Source organism: Diabrotica virgifera, chromosome 2 (genome assembly GCF_917563875.1).
Source record: "Diabrotica virgifera virgifera chromosome 2, PGI_DIABVI_V3a".
In the NCBI taxonomy this organism is placed as follows: Eukaryota; Metazoa; Arthropoda; class Insecta; order Coleoptera; family Chrysomelidae; genus Diabrotica; species Diabrotica virgifera.
In genome coordinates this window covers 268,933,216-268,959,777 of record NC_065444.1, presented here as the reverse complement: position 1 = coordinate 268,959,777, position 26,562 = coordinate 268,933,216, and the positions used below count along the sequence as shown (strand labels likewise).

Below are 26,562 nucleotides of genomic sequence, written 5' to 3'. Positions count from 1 at the left end.
TGCTACACTTTCAAACAGAAACGAACCTAGTACAGTAACTTCAACAGAAACGACTGCTATTACACCTTCAACAACATGCACTTCTACAAACATATCAAATAATTCAACGCCACTAACAAAAATATTATCTACAACCAACCTAACACCTCTTGATACATCAACTACAGATAATACAATGCCAGTGATATCTAAACCAAATATATCCACCTCATCAGCCCCCTCACCTCACATAGTCATAACTAACCAGCCTTCATCTTCCAGTCTAAGCAATAATTCTTGCTCGGTTAATGAAAATAAAGAGAATCCAGCACCAAAAGAATTTAGCGTATCCAACGAAGAAAATACATCTAAATCATCCTCCAAACGAACTGTATCTGAAGCAATATCACCCCCGATTGAGACATCAGCTAGTGACGATGTATTTTCAAAGCCAACTCAGAAACAAAAAAGAATAAAAACAAAAATATCAACAATACCATTAGAAACGCTAATGCAACCAATTAAAGAATTATTCAATTCCGAAAAGCAAATATTAACTTTTGAGGAAACAGTTGATTTATTTGAAAACGCTCATGGAACAAAAGATGTTATCAGCGTTGTAAATAAATATACAGTAGACATTCTAGGATTTAAAAAACTCATAACCAAAATTCATTCATATACATCCGAACGCTCATTAAAATTGAAATGTACAAAGCTTAACAAAAAAATTACGAGACAGCTCACAAAAGACAACTACGAGGATGAAGAACCTGACACGGATACATCGACTGAATTATCCCAGGAGCTGAACATTCAATAATTATAACTATAACATTCAACAAATTAACAAAATTTTCTAAATCCTATCATATATATACAGACGCTTCTAAAACATCTACTGGAGTTGGGGCAGCTGTCATTACTCCAAATAGTACACTTGAGTATAAACTACCATCCTTAAGCTGTATACATACTGGCGAGCTATACGCCATCTATCAATTTCTCGTTCATATTAACTCCAGTAATATATCCAATGCTCTTATAATTACCGATTCCCTCAGTTCCATCCATACCATTAACCAACTGTACACGAAGCATCCAATTGCTCTCCTAATTAAAAAAGAAATAGCTACCATTCAAAACAACAACCATATTGTACAATTCCTATGGGTTCCTTCACACATTGGCCTCCAAGGAAATGAAGCGGCGGATCGGACAGCCCAACAAGCCAGAGACAGTGAAACCGCGAGTGAAGTGAGAGATGTAGTTCTTAATGATTTAAAATCATTTATTAAAGTGAAAGTCAAAAACCTGTGGCAAAACCAGTGGGACAGTTCAACTTCAAAACTTCGCGAAGTGAAAACGTTTGTAAAACCGTGGAAATCTCAAATTCACAACAGAACTCACCATGACATTGTTACTCGCCTTCGTCTAGGACATACCCGACTTACCCACGGACACATAATTGGTCACACTAATTCCACTTTATGTGAAAACTGTAATATCCCACTAAGTGTTAAGCATGTACTTGCAGAGTGTCCAAAATACCAGTTGCAGAGACAGAACAACCACAGAAAATTGTAAAATTGAACACTTGGTAAAATTCCTTAAAGATATCAATGTCTTTAACAAAATCTAACATCTGTAAATAAATTACCTTATGTATATGTATATGTCGCTAATAACCTCCGAGGTTGATGCGACTATTTTGTAAAATAAAAAAAAAAAAAAAAAAAAAAAAAAACTTCAAATTTAGCAAATATTATGAAAAAATCTTGTAAAATAAAACTAGAATTTTGTTTTGCATCAAAATGAAAAAACATTTTCGCGCCACGTAATATTCATATCAGATCTTTTGTAGCTGGAATATTGTATGCGCCACTCATTTTTAAGGCGTTTAGCGGTTTTTTATTCATGTATCAGGAGTTTTTCAAAGTTATTTATAAATTAAATGTATAAAATTGAATGCAATGTTTCTCGATTACACGTTAAGCTATTACAGGAATTATTGAGCTTGAAAAACCGTTTTTCCCATAAGAAATAGATTTGATCATACTTATTAAGCCTATAACTTAAAAATTCGAATTTTTCCGGATATAAGGTATACACTGTTAGATCCGTCTAGAGTCCTTCTACAATAGCTCAGTGATTGGCGTAATTCGTAGGTTGAAATTTTAAGTAATTGTTGAAAAACCAAAATTTTCAAAGTTTAGTTTTTCAGTTTTTCGGCTATACTGAGCCGTGTGTATGTCTGATCCTGACGGCTTAAACACCATTTAAAAGCTTAAATCAACGCTATTCGTTTGATATATGTACTGTTCTCTTGTCTCTTCTTGAACCGAAGATATATACCGCCAAAAAATATGTCGTTTTGTACCTATCAAGTCCTATAGCTGGCTTATGGGTAGTCAAAACTCACAAACTACACCGGTTCTGAATCGGACTTCGCCCCCTCTTTAAACACAGAAAAAAAATTCAGATCGGTTTAACTTTTCCACACACATACATACATACATACATTACCAGAGAACGGCAGTTCTCGCCAGTGGCGCACACCAACGCCCCCTACACGCGACACTATATATACACGAAATTTTCGATTTTCTAAATATGACTGATTTGAAAGATGGGCCAAGTCGCATCTTAAAGTTCAGGAAAAGACTCACCCATTCATATGTCAACAATTCAGTTTGGTCCAAGGGTGTGGATTTTACAGCCCTTTCTATTTAGGGTCTGTTTTTCGTTCTCATCCCCAAAACTCCCAAAAACTTTAAAAATTTAAGTCCGACCTTTGCGGCTTCTTATAGTACTGATCATTACCTTTCCAACGCATGTCTAATTTTGAAAATCGGTTATACCGTTCAAAGTTACCGAGCTCAGAAGTTTGACTCAATTTTTATTTAAAAAAGGGAAAATGTTTGTGGATATTATGTGTGTTTGAAAATTAAACCGATTTGAATTTTTTTTCTGTTTGAAGAGGGGGTCTGGGTTAATTCCGAACCGGTGTAGTTTGTGACTTTTGACCACCCATAAGCCAGCTAGAGGAATTGGTAGGTACAAAACGGCATATTTTTTGGGGATATATATCTTCGGATCAAGAAGAGACAGGAGAACCAAATCAATAGTGTTGAGTTAAGCTTTCAAGTGGTGTCTAAGCTGTCAGGATTAGACATACACACGGCTTAGTATAGCCGAAAAACTGAAAAACTATACTTTGAAAATTTTGGTTTTTCGACAATTACTCAAAATTTCAACCTACCAATTGCGCCAGTAACTGAGCGTTTGTAGAAGGACTCTAGACGAATCTAACGGTGTATACGTCATATCCTAAAAAATTTGAATTTTTAAGTAATAGGCTTCATAAATATGATCAAATCTATTTCCTACGGGAAAAACGGTTTCTCAAGCTCAATAATTCCTGTAATAGTTTCAGTTATCATACTTAACCTTAAATTAATCAGATTACTGTTAAATACGTTTCAAACTCATGTTTACTGATCAAAATCGGTTAAGCCTTTTAGAAGTTATTAAGCTACAAAAGTAGGTATAATCCAATTAACGATTATTCCCGAAATGGTTTATGTAGTTGTAGTGATTACAACGCTAAATTTGATCTGGCAACGGGCAATCCGACGTCATTTACCGGTCATCTCAATATTTTTTTTCAATCTATTTCGAATAGAAAAAAATCTAGTGTACATTCGATGGACACTAGATCATTTGGGAGATAATGCAACAAAGGTGACCATTTATAAAGCTTAACGAGTAATATAGGAACATTGCATTCAAGTTCATACATTTCTTTGAAAAACTCCTGATACAAGAATAAAAAACCGCTAAACGCCTTAAAAATAAGTTGCGCATACAATATTCCAGCTAAAGAGATCTGATATGAATATTACGTGTCGCGAAAATGTATTTTCATTTTGATGTAAAACAAAATTATAGTTTTATTTTAAAAGATTTTTCCATAATATTTGCTGGCGAGAACTGCTGTTCTCTGGTAATTCAACAAAATAGTAAATATTATGAAAAGTTAGATAGAGATCTGATAAAATATCGTATGTTACATAATCCAAAAAAGGAATGTTATAATTACAGTGTTTTTTCTTAAATTTTTTCTAAATTCATAACATTTTTTTTATCTAACAGTGTACTATAATACCAAAGTTTCATTGTGTTATCCAAAAAGTTGACAGAAAAAAGTCTTCTCTTAAAAAGTATGTGTTTTGTCGCTTACGACGTTTTGCTGAAAACCTATCGAGATAATGTATGTATGTAGTTTACTTACTGTTGCATAAACGCAAGGGATAGTACATGCTTCACGTAAACTCCAGTCGTTAGGTATTTCCCAAGTAAAGTATGGGTCATATTGAACTTGCAATGCTAAAGCGTCACCATTAACAAAACCCATTATCCGTTTACCACTGGCCGATATTCCAGAAAATTCCAATCCCATGCCAGAACTTTTGGTGGGAACATTATCATTGCTGTCTATGGGAACCTTACCGAGAGCAACCATGACATCTCTGAAGTTGAGCGCAGAATAATAGACATAAACCATTTCAGATTCTTCAGTTACCCTGAAAGAAGAAATAACTTGTGAGCTGCGGAATGACAAATACAATTAGCTTTAGGTCGGGATCCCGCGTTTAAAAAAATGCTTAATAATAAGCAAGCTGAAAATTTGTTAATGCTCAATGATGTCTAGTCGGACAAACTTTGATATACGGGAACACTGGGACAGGGGAAGTTTTAATTTTGGAACAGAACTTCCAATTTATGTGTTAACTCTTTCATTAAACTCTCATGTAAAAATCAGATCATCAGACAAATGCAATTTCCGTCATTTGACATGTTCTACGTGTCGAACTTATTAAAATGCCCAAAATATTTGTCGATCAATAATTTTTCATAATATTGTATAAGGTTTACTATGGAATAAACTTAAAAACAACCTGCTAGTTTACACAATCATAAACTTGTCAAGATGACACGTTCCACAATTAAAACTTTCTCCGTTTCAGTGTTCCCATATATCAAAGTTTGTCTGACTAGACACCGTTAAGATATTAACAGATTTTTAGCTTGGTATTAATAATTTTCTTTGGTACGCAGAATCCAGGCCTACTTGTGTTTAGTCCTAAAGTTCTACTTGGTAATAGTGGCAATTACAAACTTTAATGCAGTTATTACAAAATCTTTCCAGTCTCCGTTTTCGAAGCCTATTTTTAACATTGCTTCGTCGACTTCCTTTTAAACAAGATCCTCTTGATCCGTTCATCTATTGACCTTCTCTCCTTCGTGTTCCTCTTGGGCTTCATTCTCCAACCTTGTTTAACAATGTATTTTTTACGCTACTTATTTTCTCGTTTGATATTCTGTCTTGTCTGGTCAGGCTACAGCATCTTCTCTAGTTTTCCATTTCGGTTGTTAGAATGATTCTTTGGTTCTCTTTTTATTATCCAAATTTCTGCTGCATATGATTTTTCGTTTGGTATATCATTTTTTTGTTTTTCTTTGATTTTTTTATTTCAGGTTATACTATGGAGTTGCCTTTTATAAGATTTTGTGTTTGTCAAGGCAATTCTGAGTGAAATTACGAAGGAACCATGGGTCTAAAGCCGATTTTGAATCCTCCGAAATTCTAAAAAAGGTCAATGGTCAAGGTCAATCCAGCCAACGGCCATTTTCCTGCATAGTTTTCTAAGCCTGCACCGAGTTACATCAAATTTTGGCTATAGCTTCTACTATATATATTCGTATGAACTTTACACATTGCTAAAACATACAATAGATTGTAAGAATATAAATGAAAACATTAAAGGCGGATATTGCTACTGTGGAGCCATTCCATTGCCTCAGGAGTTAGTTCGTGGATTTCGATTAAGCTTCCTTCGAATTGTGTGGCTGGACATTCTTGTGTAATGTTTGTTCAGCAGCATTGCATTTGTCACATAGCGGGCTGTCTGCGATACCCCATTGGTTAAGTGATTTATTGCACACTCCATGACCTGCCCTGATTCGGTTCAGATTACACCATTCTCGACGCGGAAGAGAGAAACCGTTGAGTTTGACTGTGGGATTTCCTATTAGGTGTGCATTGTTCACTTCTTCGTTCCATTCGCTTATCCAATGCTCATCGATTGTGAAATTGTTTGGAAGATTGTTTGCTGTTCTTGTTGGCGGGTTTCGAGATCTCAGCCGCAATTGGCCCTGGTTTAACTGATCTATGTCGGTATTTATTGGCAATGAGGGATTCTTTTGACATTTCTGGTATTGTGATTTAAGGGCAGCTAACCGTCGTGTTTTGGTTGGTGCAATGTTGCTTAGAACTGGAAGCCACTGAGTTGGTGTGCTTTTTATGGTCCCCGTAATATACCTCATTGTCTGATTTAGTTGTGTGTCTAGGACGTTAGTATGGTGACTGTTTAGCCAGACTGGAGCACAATATTCGGCTGTTGAATACACTAATGCAAGAGCGCTTGTCCTGATTGTGTCTGCATTGGCTCCCCAAGAGGTGTTTTCAAGCTTGTGAATGATATTATTGCGAGTTTTTACTTAAGCTGCAGTTTTATGTAAGTGTTCCTTGAAAGTTAGAGTACGATCCGGTGTTACACCGAGATATTTTGGATTTGGGTTATGTTTTAGGGTAACCCCTTCGCTTTCTATGTTTAGTCTGTAGTTCACTTCCCGGTTATTTAGATGGAAGGCAGTAACTTCTATTTTTGTGGGATTTGGCTGAAGGCCCCATTTTTTAAAATATGTGTTAATAGTATGTAAGTCGCTTTCTAGCCTTACACCTAAAGGTAGAAAGGCTTAGGACTAAGTAAAGTAAGTAAAAGTAAGTCGCTTTCTAGGATAGCTTGGGCGTTCTCGATGTTTCTTTCTTGTATGCCTAAAGCCATGTCATCTGCATAAATAAACTTGCGTGAGATTGTAGTGGGAGCGTCTGAGGTGTAAATGTTAAACAGGAGCGGCGATAGAACCGATCCTTGGGGTAACCCATTCTGTAAACTTCTGTATTTACTAGTTTTCCCATTAACGCTAACTTTAAATAATCTGTCACACTGCATTTGATTTATTAGCTTATTAAATGATTGGCATGGTACCATCTGGTACAATTTTAGTAGTAGTCCTTCTTTCCATACCGTGTCGTAAGCACAAGTCAGATCAATGAATGCTACTGCCGTTTTGATTTTCTTTTGGAAGCCATTTTCAATAAATGTGGTTAGAGAAAGAACTTGATCACTGCAGTTCCTTCCTGGCATAAATCCAGCTTGTTCTACGGGAATATTTTCGCTTACAGAGTGTAAAAGTCTCGCGTAGATTATCCTCTCAAAGATCTTATAGCAGACACTTAAAAGGGCGATTGGTCTGTAACTCTCGGGCAATGAAGCATCTTTGCCTGGTTTACAGATTGCGATGACTTTGCTTTGCTTGAATAGTTTGGGGAGCTTTTGCGTCGTCATTATCTGGTTGAAGAAGTCAAGGAGCCACTTTCGAGTTTTTGGACCAATGTGTTTTATGAACTCAGGATATATTTTGTCAACTCCTGCAGCTTTGCGGCACTTAATTAAGTCTAGAGCGTTGAAAAGTTCCTCGGTCTCTATTTGCCTCATGATGGGTAGGCTTTGTTGAGATGCAGTTTTGATCTTTTTGAGCTGATATCGTACTTCTCTTTTATGAGCCTTTTCTATGACTGGTTTGGAGATTTGCGCAATGCGTTTCGCTATATCTTCTGGATTTGGTAATGAAGAGCTGGTTGTTGGGATACTAGCGCCTGTGTCCAGTTTTCTGAGCAGGTTCCAGGCAGTGCGACTGCTATGCGTGAAGTTAAGGTTTTCGAGAATTTCCCTCCACCTGGTAGTTCTTGCAGAATTTAGAGACTCTAGAAGTTGTTCCCCTAGATCTGGGTCTCTGGTTTGCTCATATTGATCATACAGGTCTTTGCATTCTTCGGTCCAGCATGGGATGTAGGATTTGGTTAGGCCACGTGGGACATGTTTTTAGCACAGCTAATTATAAGTTTGGCGAATCTTCCGTAGTTTTCTACCTTAGGCTCAATATATCTGATATATTTATCCAATTGTGCTTGGTACTTATCCCAGTTTGCCTTACGAAATTTCCATCTAGGCAGAGGAATTGAGTTTATAATGGGAATAGTGATGCCCATGGTTCTACTTACCCTCAGCTTCAAAAGTGTGGTTTTTTGACACGGGAGTGTGGGGTAAATTTTTTATATTAGAAATAACACCGGGAATGAATATATTAATCAATTTAGTAACATAATATCTAATAATAATGACTAATCTGGTTAGACAAGGCGAAACCGGCGGGTTCGAAGGGAAACATATTCCCATGAGATTTTTTTGCATAATCACATTCGTGAGATATCCCAGAATAAGGTTCAAGAAGTCGCCCACGTGAAAAATGGGCCAATTTTTTTTAACAATTTTTTTTAATCAAATTGCAAGAATCAATATTTTTGGCCCAAACAATTTTTTAAAATTTTTTGGATCATTCTGGACAAAAAAGGTCTACTATAATTTTTCTCTAAAGTTGATCGTTTTCGACTTATAAGCAATTTAAAATTGAAAAAAACGAAAAATGGCGATTTTCAAGGCATAATAACTCGGTTAAAAGTTATTATTATGAAAGTCAATATATGACTAAATCAAAGTTTAAAGCCCCCCTACAAGATCCTGAAGAAATTCTTGTCATTATTTTATTACTAAGCTGTTATTTTTAAGTATGTAATAATAATAAGCGCCATGCCCGTGTGCGGCCGCTGTAAATTCTGAGTGCGAGAGAGAAGCCATTCCAGCAGTCCAATTGTGCATCTTACTCGCACTCACATTTACAGCGGCGTCAATACGATCTAGCCGCTCATTGTTATTAATTAAAAATAGCAGCTTATTAGTAAATTAATGACACAGATTTCTTCAGGATCATGTAGTGGGGGCTTTAAACTTTGTTTTAGCCACTTTCTGACTTTCATATTAATAATTTTTAACCGAGTTATTAAGTCTTAATAATGGCCATTTTCGCGTTTTTTAAATTTTAAATTGCTTATAACTCCAAAAAGATCAACTTTAGAGAAAAAAAAAATACAAGAGATCTTTTTTGTCCAGAATGGTCCAAAAAACCTAAAAAAAATAGTCCGGGCTAAAAATATTGATTTTTGCAATTTGATTAAAAAAATTGTTAAAAAAAATTGGCCCACTTTTCACGTGGGCGACTTCTTGAACCTTATTCTGGGATGTCTCACGAATGTGATTATGCAAAAATATCTCATGGGAATATTTTTCCCAACGAACCCGCCGTTTCCTCCTTGTCTAGGTGCTAAATCGTAATATTGTTGTTTATGAAAGGGATATTAAGCAGACTGCAATAAGTGCTTACGACATAAACTCCGGTTGATCAGAGAAAACCAGACATGCGAGCTCCTACGTTGCACAGGCTTAGCTTGGGCTGCGTTTGGAATATTGAAGTATGTGCTCATATGAAATATAAAGTATGAAGTATTAATAGGACTTATCCATATGCCTAAAAAGGGAAATCTTGGCCAGTGTGTGTTACCTGTACTTATGGAGCAGAAACATTAACCCTCACAAACAAGTTAGTGAACAAGATTCGCGTAACTCAGAGGGCTATGGAGCGCCAGATGTTGGGTGTCTCCCTGAGAGATTTTTTCAATAGGCGAGGCTATACCTAACTGTAAATTATCTAGACGACCTAGCCGGGTAAGATGATGAAAAGTGCCCCTAACTCGATTCGAATTCCATATAGGTCACCGTTTAGCATATATAGTGAAACTAACTTTCTGAAATTTTTAGCCCCCTAGGTGGTCATGTTACCCACCTAGAGCCTAATTAGGCTGTTTATGTTTTTATTTTTTATCTCAGCCGCATCGAGAACTAGCGAGAAACTTTAAATAAAAAAAGAATGTGTGTGTACTTTGTACGCACGTAAGAAGTTATACTTCTATTATATAATTTTAACGAAGTAATTGTATTCTATTTAAATATTAAACTAACTTTCTTATCTACCACTTTCAAAAATTTTTTATTAAAACAACTAAAAAAAAAATGAATCGTAGATATAATTATGAGTGCAGCTGATCTCACTACTACCTTTGTTAAATTTCGAAACAGTAATTTCACTTTTATTTAATAATGGTACGGTAAACAATCCTCATTTTTTAATTTCTTATTCCTTACAAAAATACCTTTAATTTAAGCACAAATAATTAAAAATCGTAAATTTGGGTCAAAAGTTATTAACTTTTTAAGAATTCCCATAAGAGCCCATATTAAAACTTAACTTTGACCCTTAATAGTAATTAAACGGCACGGTAAAACATTTTTTAAAAAATCAAGTCTTAGTTTTTTGAAGTAAACTATAACATACTAAAATTTCATGCAAATCCTTAATTCTTTGCCGAAGGTGTAGAACGTCATTAAACTTGTAATATTTTGATATTTTGAAAATTGATCAAATTATTTTAATTTTGAAGTGAAAATGATTTAGAATTGAAAAAATACAACAAAACATAGAGTAAGAAAACAATATATTAGGTGAATATTGATATAAATTTTGATAGTAATCAAATTATATAAATAAAAGCATTACATACTATGTATTTTGGCAGATCAAACAGGTAGGTTTATACCCATGATACATTAACAATTATTACGTACCTGTTGCTTTTAAAAACTATTTAAAAGTCACTACAATATTATAAACTTTTTTGTTTCTGTCCTCACAACAATAAAACTAATATATAATACATTTGTTTACCTTTACCTCCAAACCACAGGTGTCCTACAGCTGCCATATTGGATAATTTTTGACATGTCATTTGAACATCCAATCAGAACAAAGTTATAATGCGCGTATGCGCCTGGGTGATGCGTATGTGCCTGGTTTTAACATATAAAAATTCACCCTCATCGCGCGTAAAGAAGTATAACTTCAAAAATTTGTAAGATTTAAAAAGTTCTGTGCGAATTTTTTTTTTTAATTTTTGGCGGGAAATTTAAATTTTAGAACGATATTAAAATTTTAAATAAGTATAAAAAAATAACTAAGACATTCGTTTTCACGAAAAAAATATATAACGTGTATTTTTCCATAATATTTCACCCTGAATTTTTTCAAATTTTTAAAATTGGTGAAACGCACCTTTAAAAATAAAAAACCGCATTTTTTTGTTTTTTTTTTCGTTTTTTGATACAATTTTATACATATTTTTCAAAAAAGGTAACACCGTCACTGGAGCAGGTAAAAAATTTAAAAAGAATTGGGGTTTGCTTAAAAACAATTTTTTGTAACACCATCCATTTTCAAGATACAGGGCTTTGAAGAAAACAAAATTTTACACATTTTTTACGATTTGGCCGAAACTACTGGCAACATTGTAATAAAACTTGGCGGGTTTTAAAAGGTAGTTATTGTGCATGTTTTGACATACAACTAAGGATCTGATATTCATTATTGGGGCGCTTAGGGGTAATGGTCTGAACTTTTCAAAGAAAAAAAAGATATTACGCCACTAACATAATATTTCAAATTAACAATCATTTTTAAATTCCTCATTCAATTTTCGATAAAAAAACTATCTTATCATTTTTTCACACGAGGCGCCGTTTTGCTGCAAAAAATAAAATATCTTAACGCTTCCAAAGTATTCGAATTAGTTTTTATAATGGACGTACGAGTTTACGTATTAGGTCTGGATCCCGCGTATGAAAAAAAAGTTGATTAATAGCAAGCTGAAAATTTGTTAATAGCTTAAGGGTGTCTAATCGGACAAACTTTGATATATGGGAACACTGGAACAGGGGAAGTTTTAATTGTGGAACAGGTTAAAAATTTGGAACGGTCAGAACACGAAAACGGCACATGTATTTTGTCCGACAGAACAGAATTAAACTCTCCGAACAGAGATTAAACTCTCATGCAAAAATCAGGCTGCTATTTATCACCAAATGGGCGTTTTAATGACTGGAACATGTAGAATATGTCAAATGACAGGAATTATGACAGGTGATAAATAGCAGTCTGATTTTTGCATGAGAGTTTAATCTCTGTTCGGAGAGTTTAAGTCTGTTCTGTCGGACAAAATAAATGTGCCGTTTTCGTGGTCTGACCGTTCCAAATTTTGAACCTGTTCCACAATTTAAACTGCCCCTGCTCCAGTGTTCCCGTATATCAAAGTTTATCCGACTAGACACCCTTAAGCTATTAACAAATTTTCAGCTTGCTATTAATCAACTTTTTTTTCATACGCGGGATCCAGACCTATATGTAGATGTAGAAACTACTAATAATAGAAGTTCGAATACTTTGTAAGGGTTAAGTTTTATTTTTTGAATAAAAATGGCGCGTCGTATGAAAAAATAGGAAGATAGATTTTTTGTCACAAATTAATCGAGGAATTCAAAAAGGATTGTTAATTTGAAATATGTCAGTGGCGTACTATCTTTTTTCTTTAAAAAGTTCAGACTATTACCCGTATAGGCGCCAATGATAAATATACAATTCTTAATTGTATGTCAAAAAATGCACAACAACCACCTCTTAAAACTTGCCAAATTTTATTACAATGTTGCCAGTAGTTTCGGCAAAATCGTAAAAAATGTGTAAAATTTTGTTTTCTTCAACGCCCTGTATATTGAAAATGGATGGGATTACAAAAAATTTTTGTTAAGCAAATCCCAATTATTTTTCAGTTTTTTACCTATTCTAGTGACGGTATTACCTTTTTTGAAAAATATGTATAAAATTATATCAAAAAACGAAAAAAAAAACCAAAAAAATGCGGTTTTTTATTTTTAAAGGTGTGTTTCACCAATTTTAAAAATTTGAAAAAATTCGGGGTGAAATATCATGCAAAAATACACGTTACATATTTTTTTCTTGAAAACTAATGTATTAGTTATTTTTTTATACTCATTTAAAATTTTAAAATCGTTCTAAAATTTAAATTTCCCGCCAAAAATAAAAAAAAAGAATGTGTGTGTACTTTGTACGCACGTAAGAAGTTATACTTCTATTTATTATATGATTTAAACGAAATTAATATACTTTTTATTTATATTTTGTTTAAATATTAAACTAATTTATACTTACTACTTCTCAAACATTTTTATTAGAACAGTGCCAAAAATTAAAATAATAAACGAATAAAACACACACAAACACATTAAACAAGCCACAAATGATGTCTGAACATTAATTGTCGAAAATTTTTTTAACTAAATACGTATTTTCTGAAAATACAATTATATAATAAATATACTTACAATCATAAAATGTATTAAAAAAAAACAAAAAAGAAAGTTTCTATTGGGACTCGAACCAGCGCTGATAAGAGCGGTTGGTATTGGAATTCATTCGCCTTCTCCGCTTAGCCACGGACACTATGTGTCATTATTTACGAAGATCGACTAACTAAACGGATTAAACTTGTGATATTTTGATATTTTGAAAATTAATCAAATTATTTTAATTTTGAATTGAAATGATTTAGAATTGAAAAAATACAACAAAACAGAGTAAAAAAACAATATATTAGGTGAATATTGATAGACATTTTGATGGTAATCAAATTATATAAATAAAAGTATTACATACTATGTATTTTGGCAGATCAAATAGGTAGGTTTATACCCATGATACATTAACAATTATTACGTACCTGTTGCTTTTAAAAACTATTTAAAAGTCACTACAATATTATAAACTTTCTTGTTTCTGTCCTCACAACAATAAAACTAATATATTATACATTTGTTTACCTTTACCTTTACCTCCAAACCACAGCTGCCACATCGGATAATTTTTGACATGTCATTTGAACATCCAATCAGAACAAAGTTATAATGCGCATGCGCCGGGCTGATAGGTTTTAACATATAAAAAAATCACCCTCTATCGCCGGTAAAGAAGTATAACTTCAAAAAAAAATTTCGGACAGAACTTTTTAAAGCTTACAACTTTTTTATTTAAAGTTTTTCGCTAGTTCTCGATGCGGCTGAGATAAAAAATAAAAACTTAAAGAGCCTAATTAGGCTTTAGGTGGGTCACATGACCACCTAGAGGGCTAAAAATTTCAGAAAGTTAGTTTCACTATATATGCTAAACGGTGACCTATATGGAATTCGAATCGAGTTGGGGGCACTTTTCATCATCTTACCCTTCTAGAAGTCCTTTGTACTAGCAAAAAAAAATTCGCCAACAAAATCTAATTTAAGGCCCCATTTTTTTGACAATTTTTTATTTACATTTTATAATATCATCATAATTCATAATTATTTCATAATATCATATCATTTTAAAAATAGTATAATTGTAAAAGTGTATTACCAAAGTTTGTGTCGTTTATTTGTTAACAATTCTATCTCTGTAAGTAGATATGCATATCAAAATAAATACAGATTTGAAGTTTTGCAGTCCATACAGGTTAAAGGTTTACATTGTTTAAGATACTCAACTGAATTTTTTTAATTCTAAAAGCGGCTTACTCTGCGAATGCAAAAACACGGTAAATTACCGATATTTTGCTTTGCATTACAGATATCGGAAAAAGTTATTTAAACAAGTTGTTCCAAATATTATTCTAATCCCACATACCAAATTTCATCACAAAATTCGCACTTTTAGTTTTTTCATTATTTGTAGTCAGGATCCTAAAATCCGCAGAGGAGGCTGCTGGCTGAAAAATCTCATTTGCCCGATCTCCGGGCAGCGTGTGCGTTAAGCGATGTGCAGCTCTAAGGAGACCGGGTCTCCTTAAACCATCCTTAAGAGGAAACAATAGCGATCAACAGGTGGCGAAAACTCGTTCCAAGATTGCGGCTGTAATTTTGAATATTTTTTCGAGATATTTGGCACACGTATTCGTAATATAATAAAGAATGGCGGTACAGAGCCCAATTTGAAAAATATATTAATATGTGGAAATTACTTTGTAATTAAATAGAATATTAAAAAAAAGAGCCTGTACCGCCATTAAGAAGAATAAAAAAATACACTTTCTTCAAATAATTTTTTTTATTCGATGCCTAGATTTTGTGTCATTTTGGAACTACTAAAATTTTTTATTTCATTAGTAGTTCCAAAATGACACAAAATCTAGGCATCGGATAAAAAAGTTTATTTGAAGAAAGTGTATTTTTTTGTTCTTCTTAGTGGCGGTACAGGCTCGTTTTTTTAATATTGTATTTAATTACAGAGTAATTTCCACATATTAATATATTTTTCAAATTGGGCTCTGTACCGCCATTCTTTATTATATTACGAATACGTGTGCCAAATATCTCGAAAAAATATTCAAAATTACAGCCGCAATCTTGGAACGCGTTTTGGCTACCTGTTGATCGCTACTGTATCACCGTAAACGCTGCTGGGCTACGCGGAGCATTAGCAAGTGAGATTTTCCGGCAAGCAGCCTCCTCTGCGATTTTAGGATCCCGACTACAAATAATGAAAAAACTAAAAGTGCGAATTTTGTGCTAAAATTTGGTATGTGGGGTTAGAATATTATTTGGAACAACTTGTTCAAATAACTTTTTGCGATATCTCTAACGCGAAGCAAAGTAAACAAAACAGTGTAGCGTGTGTAAAAAATGTATGGGGAGGCTAAGCCTCCCTTGCCTCCTCTGACCAGCCGCCACTGCTGTCGAAAGAATAGCATCGCTAATGTGGAATTGGGCAGAGCACGCCGCCAGATTATCAGACAACCTATGAACAAAAAGGCATTGTCGACTGTATGCCACGACAAGAAGCACTACGGAACAGAGGACGCCCAACAACCGACTGTCTGAAGCGTGTTTTCATTTTGCAAGCAGGACAAGCTGGATGCAAGCTGGATGCAAGCAGGACAAAACAAAGATATATGGAAACAGCTGAGGAAGATCTATATCCAGCAGTGGATGAGTACAGGTTGATGATGACTAACATGGAAAAATACAATTAAAGAACTAGATTTTTATGTTTCGGATTGAAATATAATGGTAAACTTACCTCCTACCCTCGAAAGCCATTTCAGTCCATTCTATTGTAGACAAATCACCCAGGGTGCTTATATCGACGGCAGCATTGCCAACAGTTTGCTTATTTAAATCTCTTAAAGGTAAATGGACATAAGTACCCCATTTGTTGTTGCTCAGAACATTGAAAGTAAGGTCCTTTTTAATCTGATTTTTATAGAAAGGGTCGTTTACGGAAAACTTACTTCCATGTTGATCAATGAAAAATGCACGAAATCTTAACTTAGTAGTTTCAGTTAATAAACACTTGGTCAATCCTATTATTCCGCTGAAATCTTCGTTTTGACTGACTAAGTATACGGTTTTTTCTTCGTTAATTTTACCTAAATTCTTGAGATTTTCCAACCAATCTAAGTTTGTGTTGCTTATGTTTAGAACAGCATAATTTTTGGACACTTCAGTTGTTGGCTTTAAAAGATACACTTTGTCGTTATCGAGAACTGACTCAAAAATTATTTCTAAAGACGAATGCCTAGTATGTTCGAAGGAACCTTTAAATAGAATGAAACCATTTTCTGTCAGATTATTTACTAGTTTATTTAATTCTTCCAGCTGTACTTCTTTGTCGTTAATAATAATGGCTTGGAATTTGTCTTTTAAATTTTCTAAGCGGCTACTGAAATACTCAATTTTACTTAATACTTGTTTAGCCATAATATTTTTAACAATCGGATCTATTTCTCTATTACCTTGAGTTGGCATAATTTCACAAATCTTTACCTGCTTAACCGTCCCTGTGTTATTTTGCAGGATTATTTGCATCGCTGTTGACATGGCAGTCTCTAAGTCATACTCGGCAGCAGTTTCGCTGTAATTAACTAGACTGTAAGTTTCACAATATGGGGGTTCCTGCGTGTGTTGACGACGTGGTGCTTTGGAGTATTCTGTTCCAATAATTTCTACGCCTCCAGATTTTATTATGTTTTGACAAGTGTTGTAAGTGATGGGTAGCTCTAAAAAAAATAATATTGTTAAATTTTGTGATTAGAAAGGCTAGCAACACAGTAATACGAGATGTAAGAGTATATAGACAAAAACAATGTGCTACTAACCACCGATCAGTACTAGGGAAATTTATATACAGGAGAAGACGACAAAAAAAATAATATCCAAAGAGATGAGGAGGTGCAAAAAGTCGCTGGGTATTGAAAAACACAAACATAATTATTTGGAGAAATATAGTGATGAACTAGAAGAGATGATTAAAAGGAAAAATGATAAATTGGCCATAAATAGCTAAACGACAGAACCTCAGGAAGACGAGAAGACTACACCGAGAGAACAATTCTTTTCTCCTAAAACACCGATTTCTTTGAGCAATATTTCTTAAAAGTTAACATATCCTATTAACTTAAACATACCGCTTCACATATAAAGAAACGAGTTTTTTAAACACAACTCAATAATTTCTTACAGATAATTTCTTCAATAGTAAGAAATGCATCAATGGTTACATTTAATTTTCTTATCCTAAAGTTTTTATTTCCTAAATTGAAAACTACAAATATTTTGCAGTATAAGAAATATAATGTTAAGTTAATGCATATTTATATTTGTGAACAAGAAATTTTCTTGCAATCAAATAAATATTTTAAACCGCAAGAAATAATTCTTCAGAAATACCCTCTGAACTTAGTAACTGTGGTTATAAAATCAAAACTTTGTCATTAATGCCGAAATATTACCTGCAAAGAGATTTTCTTCCACAAAAGAATTGCGCAGATTAACTATTTATGATTTAGTCGTCAGTGTTTTTCAAGATGGCGTGATATGTTCATGTTCATATAGATGGATTTTTGATTTATTGGTGTTCTTTAAAAATTAAGGGTTATTTTGAAGGTACGTACATATATAGGTATTAAATAAAAGTAAATTGAGTAATTTAACATGTAATAATAATATTGTAGCGTATCCGAATGGTTATAAAAGACACATAATAGTATCTTTATATGCTTTTTAGGTATAATGATGGACAACTCTGAAATAAAGGAGCTTATTATTCTAACTGGGAAATAAGCCACAATTTAAAGCTGGGACAGAATGATATAATATATAGCTTCAGAACAATATTAAGAAAGGAGTTATTAACCAACTGCGGGGCCTTCCAGAAATGGTAGAACTTCATACATGTAAGTACCTTTTTAAAAATGTGTATACTTTTGTATCAACTATAATAAGTTTTTTAAATGTATCGTCTTCTATAAAAATATACTATACAACGCTATATCAAACATGGCGGGTGCAACGCAGAGGATGTTTTCTGTTAATTTATTTGAGATAAAGAAATCAGTTAGTCTAAAAGAAATATATGTTTATGGTTAAGAAATGTTATTGCCGAAAACCGTGAATTAGTTAATATGTATTAAATGACTTAAGATGTAAACTAATAATATTTTCCCGTAATAAAATTTCTTAATGATTAGGTATGCTGTCTCTTTTAGATTATAAAAATAAAGAAAATTACATATTATTATGTCTGCTTCAATGTTTTACATTGGTTGAATTTTCCCTCTTGTTTTAGCTAAACAATGTTTATTGTGTGACTTAATATTATACAGATAAATAATTAATCTTTCATTAACAAAAATTAAAAAATAAACAAAGATGTGTATAGGTTAAATAATGCCATGTTTGAACTAAATATGATTGATTATTATTAGTATTAATAGTTCTTATGTGGGGCCGTGTATTTGTTTTTTTCGTATTTCCTAAATTTGTCAAAATAAATATCTATATCTTTATAAGAAAATTTTATTAAAGTAAGTTTACTCTTTCTATATAACGGTTTTGTTTTAGTGAATTGCTGATATACAAAGTGCTAGTAACAAAAAAAGGAAACTTTGAGGAATTTGGATTTGCCTCTACATCCTTTTATTTTTGTGTAGAAGCCAGTGGTTTAAGAGTGGAGAAAATATTTGTATGTAATAATAACATTTTATATCTTGTTTTTATTAATAAATAATGATTTTACCTTAACACAATGATTTATTTTGCCGTATGTAATATAACTTTAATTTCAAGAAATATTAACTTAACTCTAAATACACGTTTATCTCTGCGAAATATATTTCTTAACATTAAATACATTAATTATTAATAGTAAGATAATAATATTCCTTACTAAGAAATATTATTGCTCAGAAAGAATAGTTTTGTAATGTGTAGAAAATATATTTTGATGACTAATAAAATTAATTAACATCAAGTGTAATTTCTTTCTGATAAATGGGTTTGAAGTTTGCCAGAAAGTGATAGTTCAATCATGTTTAAGATATATTTCTTTGGCTATAGTAGAATTTATTTGAAATATTTTAGAAAATTATATCTTACATACAAAGATATATTTCTTAGGCAATATGCCAAGTCGATCTTCTTAAATATTAATAAAGTTTCTTTATGTCAAGAATTTTTTTCTCTCGGTGTATGTTATCCTCAGACAAAAAGTCTGAACACCACACCGAGAGAACAATTTCTTTTCTCCTAAAACACCGATTTCTTTGAGCAATATTTCTTAAAAGTTAACATATCCTATTAAGTTAAACATACCGATTCACATATAAAGAAACGAGTTTTTTAAACACAACTCAATAATTTCTTACAGAGAATTTCTTCAATACTAAGAAATGCATTAATGGTTACATTTAATTTTCTTATCCTAAAGTTTTTATTTCTTAAATTGAAAACTACAAATATTTTGCAGTATAAGAAATATAATGTTAAGTTAATCCATATTTATATTTGTGAACAAGAAATTTTCTTGCAATCAAATAAATATTTTAAACCACAAGAAATAATTCTTGAGAAATACCCTCTGTAGTAACTGTGGTTATAAAATAAAAACTTTGTCATTAATGCCGAAATGTTACTTGCAAAGAGATTTTCTTCCACAAAAGAATTGCGCAGATTAACTATTTATGATTTAGTCGTCAGTGTTTGTCAAGATGGCGTGATATATTCATGTTCATATAGATGGATTTTGGAATTATTGGTGTTCTTTAAAAATTTACGGATATTTTGAAGGTACGTACATATTATAGGTATTAAATAAAAGTAAATTGAGTAATTTAAGATGTAATAATAATATTATTGCGTATCCGAATGGTTAAAAAAGAAACATAATAGTATCTTTATATGCTTTGTAGGTATAATGATGGACGACTCTGAAATAAAGGAGCTTATTATTCTAACTGGGAAATATGCCACAATTTAAAGCTGGCACAGAATGATATAATATATAGCTTTAGAACAATATTAAGAAAGGAGTTATTAACCAACTGCGGGGCCTTCCAGAAATGGTAGAACTTCATACGTGTAAGTACCTTTTTAAAAATGTGTATGCTTATGTATCAGCTATAATAGGTTTCTTGAATGTATCGTCTTCTATAAAAATATACAATACAACGCTATATCAAACATGGCGGGTGCAACACTGAGGATGTTTTCTATTAATTTATTTGAGACAAAGAAATCAGTTAGTCTAAAAGAAATATATGGTTATGGTTAAGAAATGTTATTGCCGAAAACCGTGAATTAGTTAATATGTATTAAATCACTTAAATGCAAACTAATAATACTTTCCCGTAATAAAATTTCTTAATGATTAGGTATGCTGTCTCTTTTAGATTATAAAAATTAAGAAAATTACATATTATTATGTCTGCTTCAATGTTTTACATTGGTTGAATTTTCCCTCTTGTTTTAGCTAAACAATATTTATTGTGTGACTTAATATTACACAGATAAATAATTAATATTTCATTAACAAAAAGAAAAAAATAAACAAAGATGTGTAGGTTAAATAATGCCATGTTTGAACTAAATATGATTGATTATTATTAGTATTAATAGTTCTTATGTGGGGCCGTGTATTTCTTTTTTTTTGTATTTCCCAAATTTGTCAAAATAAATATCTATATCTTTATAAAAAAAAAATTTATTAAAGTAAGTTTACTCTTTCTACATAACGATTTTGTTTTAGTGAATTGCTGATATACAAAGTGCTATTAACAAAAGAAGGAAAATTTGAGGAAGTTGGATTTGCCTCTCCATCCTTTTATTGTTGTGTAGAAGCCAGTGGTTTAAGAGTGGAGAAAATATTTGTGTGTAATAATAACGTTTTATATCTTGTTTTATTAATAAGTAATGATTTTACCTTAACACAATGATTTATTTCGCCGTATGTAATATCATTTTATTTTCAAGAAATACTAACTTAACTCTAAATATACGTTTATCTCTGCGAAATATATTTCTTAACATTAAATATATTAATTATTAATAGTAAAATAATAATATTCCTTACTAAGAAATATTATTGCTCAGAAAGAATAGTTTTGTAATGTGTAGAAAATATATTTTTATGACTAATAAAATTAATTAACATTAAGTGTAATTTCTTTCTAATAAATGGGTTTGAAGTTTGCCAGAAAGTGATAGTTCAATCATGTTTAAGATATATTTCTTTGGCTATAGTAGAATTAATTTGAAATATTTTAGAAACTTATATCTTACATACAAAGATATATTTCTTAGGCAATATGCCAAGTCGATCTTTCTTAAATATTAATAAAGTTTCTTTATGTCAAGAATTTTTTTCTCTCGGTGCACCTAAAAGATGGAGAGATAGTTGGCAATACACCTCACAGGAAATTAGGCAGTGGCAACTTCAGAATTAAACAGATCGAAAGATCTCCAAGAAGTAAAAGAAGAAGAAAACAAAACAAAAAATCAGGGCTTAGAAAGAAAAAATATCTGGACAGAATGTCCATGGGCATGGACAACACGATAGGGAATAACAGATCAATGTAAGAATGGAAAAAATAAAAAATCGTCTGAAGTAATAAACGAAGTAAAAATGTCATACAGATAATTACATAAAAAGAGTGGGCAAATCATTACATACTTATTGTAGAAGAATAACGGGAGTATATCTCACCGTTACCCGTCAAAATGGCCCAGTCAAAACAGCCCCGTCAAAAAATACCCGTCAAAATAGTCCGGATACAAAATAGCCTCGACAAAATAGCCAGTAAACAAAATAGCCCCGAAATAAGTTTATTTAATTCTCCATTCAGTAATATAAACATTTACATAATTATTTATACAAAGTTTCGAAAAACTTTTTTTTAACTTGAATTATTTGACAAAAAAAGAAGAATGTATGTAATTTATTTAATTCAAAATACATTTTACTGCTGTCAGAAATCAGACAAAAATGTCCTTATCACAAATAAAGCATATTTCAGGTGAGTGGAATCTATCATAAATGTCGTCCATTTTCAAAAAAATTGAAAAGGTAAATAAATAACTATAGATAGTGATCAGTGAAATGTCTTCAATAGCTAGAACTTTTTTCACAGGTTAAAAAAAGTAGAACAGCACATGGACCTTTAGGGCGAAGAACAAAACGGATTTCGAAGAGCCAGATCATGTCTAGATAATATATTCATCATAAGATAAGTGATAGAAAAGAACAAAGAGAATGATATTGAAACACATAAGATGACCAGGAATTAACTTATTAAACAGAACATTAAAATTAACAACCAAAGTGATAACAAACAAATTGAATGAAATTATAACATTAGCAGAAGAACAACAAGGTTTTGTGTCGGGAAGGTCATGCACTGACGCTATATGTAAGTATAATGAGGCAAGTTTAAGAGAAATCGTTGGAATACAACAAACCGGCATATTTATGTTTCGTGGACCTTAAGAAAGCTTTTGACAGGGTCATATTAAAGGACGTTATCCATTTGTTATACTCGAGAGAGGTACCTCTAGGAATAATTAAAACGATCGAAAACATCTACCAGAACAACACAATAAAAGTAAAAGTGCAATTGAAGCCGGAAATGGGATAAGACAGGGGGATTCCTTGAGTCCTTTATTGTTTAACCTGATCATGGATGAAATAATAGAAAAAGTAAGAACTATAAGAACTAAAAAAGTATTCCAAATGGGAGAAAAACAACTTAAAATAATCTGCTATGCGTACGATGCAATACTAATCTCTCAAATTGAAGATGATTTACAACGTATGCTGCACAAATTCAACATAATCGCTAGAAAATTTAACATATTATGTAATTTCCTCACAAAAGACAAGATGCATGGTTATAACTGCAGATCCAATAAGATGTAAATTGGACCTGGAAGGTCAGATAATATAACAAGTGCTGAGGTTTAAATACCTAGGCATCACACTATCTAGCTACGGAAGGCTCGAAACAGATACTGAGTATTTAGAAACTGTCTTTCGGTCCTTTTCCCAGAAAGCAGTTTATTAACGAAAAGTCTTGGATTTAAAATATTGTTTATTGTATTTTTATTTCAATTATTCTAATTGTTTAAAAAGTAGTAAACTTTGCATCTAGGGCTTTTCGTTGTTTTCCTCGTAATAAGAATAATTTATTAATTAAAAGTAAGATTGTACAATTACCAAAACATGCAAACATTAACTAAAAATTATATTATCTGATTTATTACCTTCCTTATTCTTGTCGACCATTTCCATGTGTTTAATGGGATCTACAGTTATCTGCCGAATACTAGTTGGAAGAAGCGAATCTCTAGAGCACATTCCGATTATAGTTATGTGCAGCATCGTATCAAAAAAGCTGCCAAACTTTCCTTTCCACTGAACTCTGCCATTTCGCCCACTTAAATCACATTCCGTTAGTCCTCTAAAATAGTTCTTATACATGTACCTGGAAAATAATCATACCTTAATATATAGTGGAGTATTAGAAGACCAAAGAGCAGTTGCAGGTGTAGGCTGTATAATATATAAAAGTCTGGAAAAACAGATGTACTTCTGGAAAGCATAGTCAGATACAATAATACTATTAAAAATGGATGCTAAAGAGTGTAGACGTCATAAAACCATTATAGTAGTATATGGACAAAACGAAGATGATAACGCACATAGCAAAGAATTCTGGGGAGAGCTAACTTTAGCAACAGAAACAGCAAGAACCAAAAGGAGAATTATACATTGCAGGTGATTTCAACAGTAGGGTCAGAAAAAAACACGAAATCTACACTAGACATATAGGACCATATCGTCCCTACCTTTTCCAACTCTCGAATGTGAAAAATCGGGTTTTTTTCATATTCGATACCTTGCCCTCGCATTATATGTGATACATCTTGTGGCAAATTCTCGTTATTGCAGCTTGATTAGGAGCACGGGAAATATGCTCTTTACACCATCTAATATGAGCATCTTTCATTTGGTTGACTGCAAACTGACGAAAATGGTTATATTCGATATTTTGTTTTGTATAATTATAACCAAAGGTATATTTGTACAACGCTAAATGTCGAATGTGTCACATTCGTTAGTTTGTGTTGTAATTTATTCAACAGTTATTCAATTATAATCTGTAAACTGTCGAACATGCTAAACTGCTGAGAAGAAGCTATATGCAGTTATTCGCTATTATACATTCGCTACTTTGAATCATCGGACCGAAACAAATCTTTGATTAATACAAAAAGCAAAGTAACGAATGTGATTTTTTGAAAAGAAAAACATGATAAGCAGTTCAAATTTGTTATCAATCTAACAAGGATTAAAAATTACATACAAAAAATATAAAAATTTTCCTATTTGTCAATGCGCTGATTTAGGAGTCTCTAAAAAAGAGTTAATTTGCTCTCTTGAAAAGTACCACTTTTCACATTAGACAGTTGGAAATGGCAGGGACGGTATATGGAGAAATACAAGAAATAACAATGGAAGAAGATTTTAATCAATATGACAATAACTAATGCATTTTTAAAAACAACGAAATATGACATAATATGTATGTATACAAGATAAGTCAAAAGCCGAAACGAGAAATCCGTAATTGACTAGATACTAGCTAAAAGCAATCATAAAAATCAAGAAGAAAAGTAATGGATACAAAAGTACACAGGGGACCCAAATACGATACAAAAAGATATACAAAAGAAGGAAAAGCCAAGTACAGAAATGGAAAAACCACCTAAAAAAGAGAAGATAAATATGTATAAGTTAATAAAAAAACACATCACATCAAAGTTGAATATTTTTCAAAATCCTATCGAATATCGAATGCCACCAAACACGACACGGTGTCATTTGATAGGTTTTTGAAAAATATTAAACACGTGTTTTTTAGTTTTTCATTTGGAAGTGTATTTGTCGAGACAGACTATTTCTATATTATTCTATTTCTATAGAATAGAAAAAAAGAATGTGTGTGTACTTTATGAAGTACACACATGTGAAGAAGTTATACTTCTATTATACAAGAATAAAAAACCGCTAAACGCCGTAAAAATGAGTGGCGCATACAATCATCCAGCTACAAAATATCTGATATGAAAATTACGTGGCGCGAAAATGTATTTTCATTTTGATGCAAAACAAAATTCTAGTTTTATTTTAAAAGATTTTTCCATAATATTTGCTAAATTTGAAGTAAACGCGTCACAAAAAAGTTTCAAAATTCAAACTGTATCAAATTTACTCTTTTGTGGCGCGTTTACTTCAAATTTAGCAAATATTATGGAAAAATCTTTTAAAATAAAACTAGAATTTTGTTTTGCATCAAAATGAAAATACATTTTCGCGCCACGTAATTTTCATATCAGATCTTTTGTAGCTGGAATATTGTATGCGCCACTCATTTTTACGGCGTTTAGCGGTTTTTTATTCTTGTATCAGGAGTTTTTCAAGTTATATACAAATTAAATGTATGAAGTTGAATGCAATTTTTCTCGATTACACGTCAAGCTTTATAAATGGTCACCTTTGTCGCATTATCTCCCAAATGATCTAGTGACCATCGAATGTATACTAGATTTTTTTTCTAGTCGAAATAGAATAAATAAAAATATTGGGATGGCCGGTAAATGAACTCAGATTATCCGTTACAGATCAAATTTAGCGTCGTAATCACTACAACTACATAAACCATTTCGGGAATAATAGTTAATTGGATTATATATTTCTAACTTAAGACTTCTAAACGGCTTAACCGATTTTGATCACTAAACATGAGTTTGAAACGTATTGACAAGTAGTATCTGATGCATCTGAGTTTAAGTATGAAAATTAAATTTATTACAGAAATTATTGAGCTTGAACTGTTTTCCCCATAGGAAATAGATTTGATCATACTTATGAAGCGTATAACTTAAAATTTCTAATTTTCCCGGACATGAGGTAAACAACGTTAGATTAGCCTAGAGTCCTTCTACAAACGCTCAGTTATTGGCGCAATTCGTAGGTTGAAATTTTGAATAATTATCGAAAAACCAAAATTTTCAAAGTTTAGTTTTTCAATTTTTTGGCTATACTGAGCCGTGTGTACGTCTGAGCTTGATCGCTTAGGCAACGTTTGAAAACCTAACTCAACCCTATTGATGTGGTTTATTTGCGATTTTCCTGTCTCTCCCTGAACCTAAGATATATACGCCCAAAAAATTTGCCATTTTGTATCTACCTAGCCCTATAGCTGGCTTACGGGTAGTCAGAAGTCAAAAATTA

The 26,562-nt window shown here is 32.3% G+C and overlaps 1 protein-coding gene across 1 annotated transcript in view; it reads right to left on the bottom strand.

Moving 5' to 3' along the window:
- Positions 1-26,562, bottom strand: part of LOC114327245 (fatty acid synthase) — a 119,606-nt gene that overhangs the window by 48,161 nt on the left and 44,883 nt on the right. The window contains exons 11-13 of the mRNA XM_050643189.1: positions 23,529-23,749; positions 16,015-16,993; positions 4,274-4,565 (exon numbers count right to left, since the gene is read on the bottom strand). Of these exons, the coding sequence (XP_050499146.1) occupies positions 4,274-4,565; positions 16,015-16,993; positions 23,529-23,749 (1,492 nt within the window). The remainder of the gene's footprint in view (positions 1-4,273; positions 4,566-16,014; positions 16,994-23,528; positions 23,750-26,562) is intronic.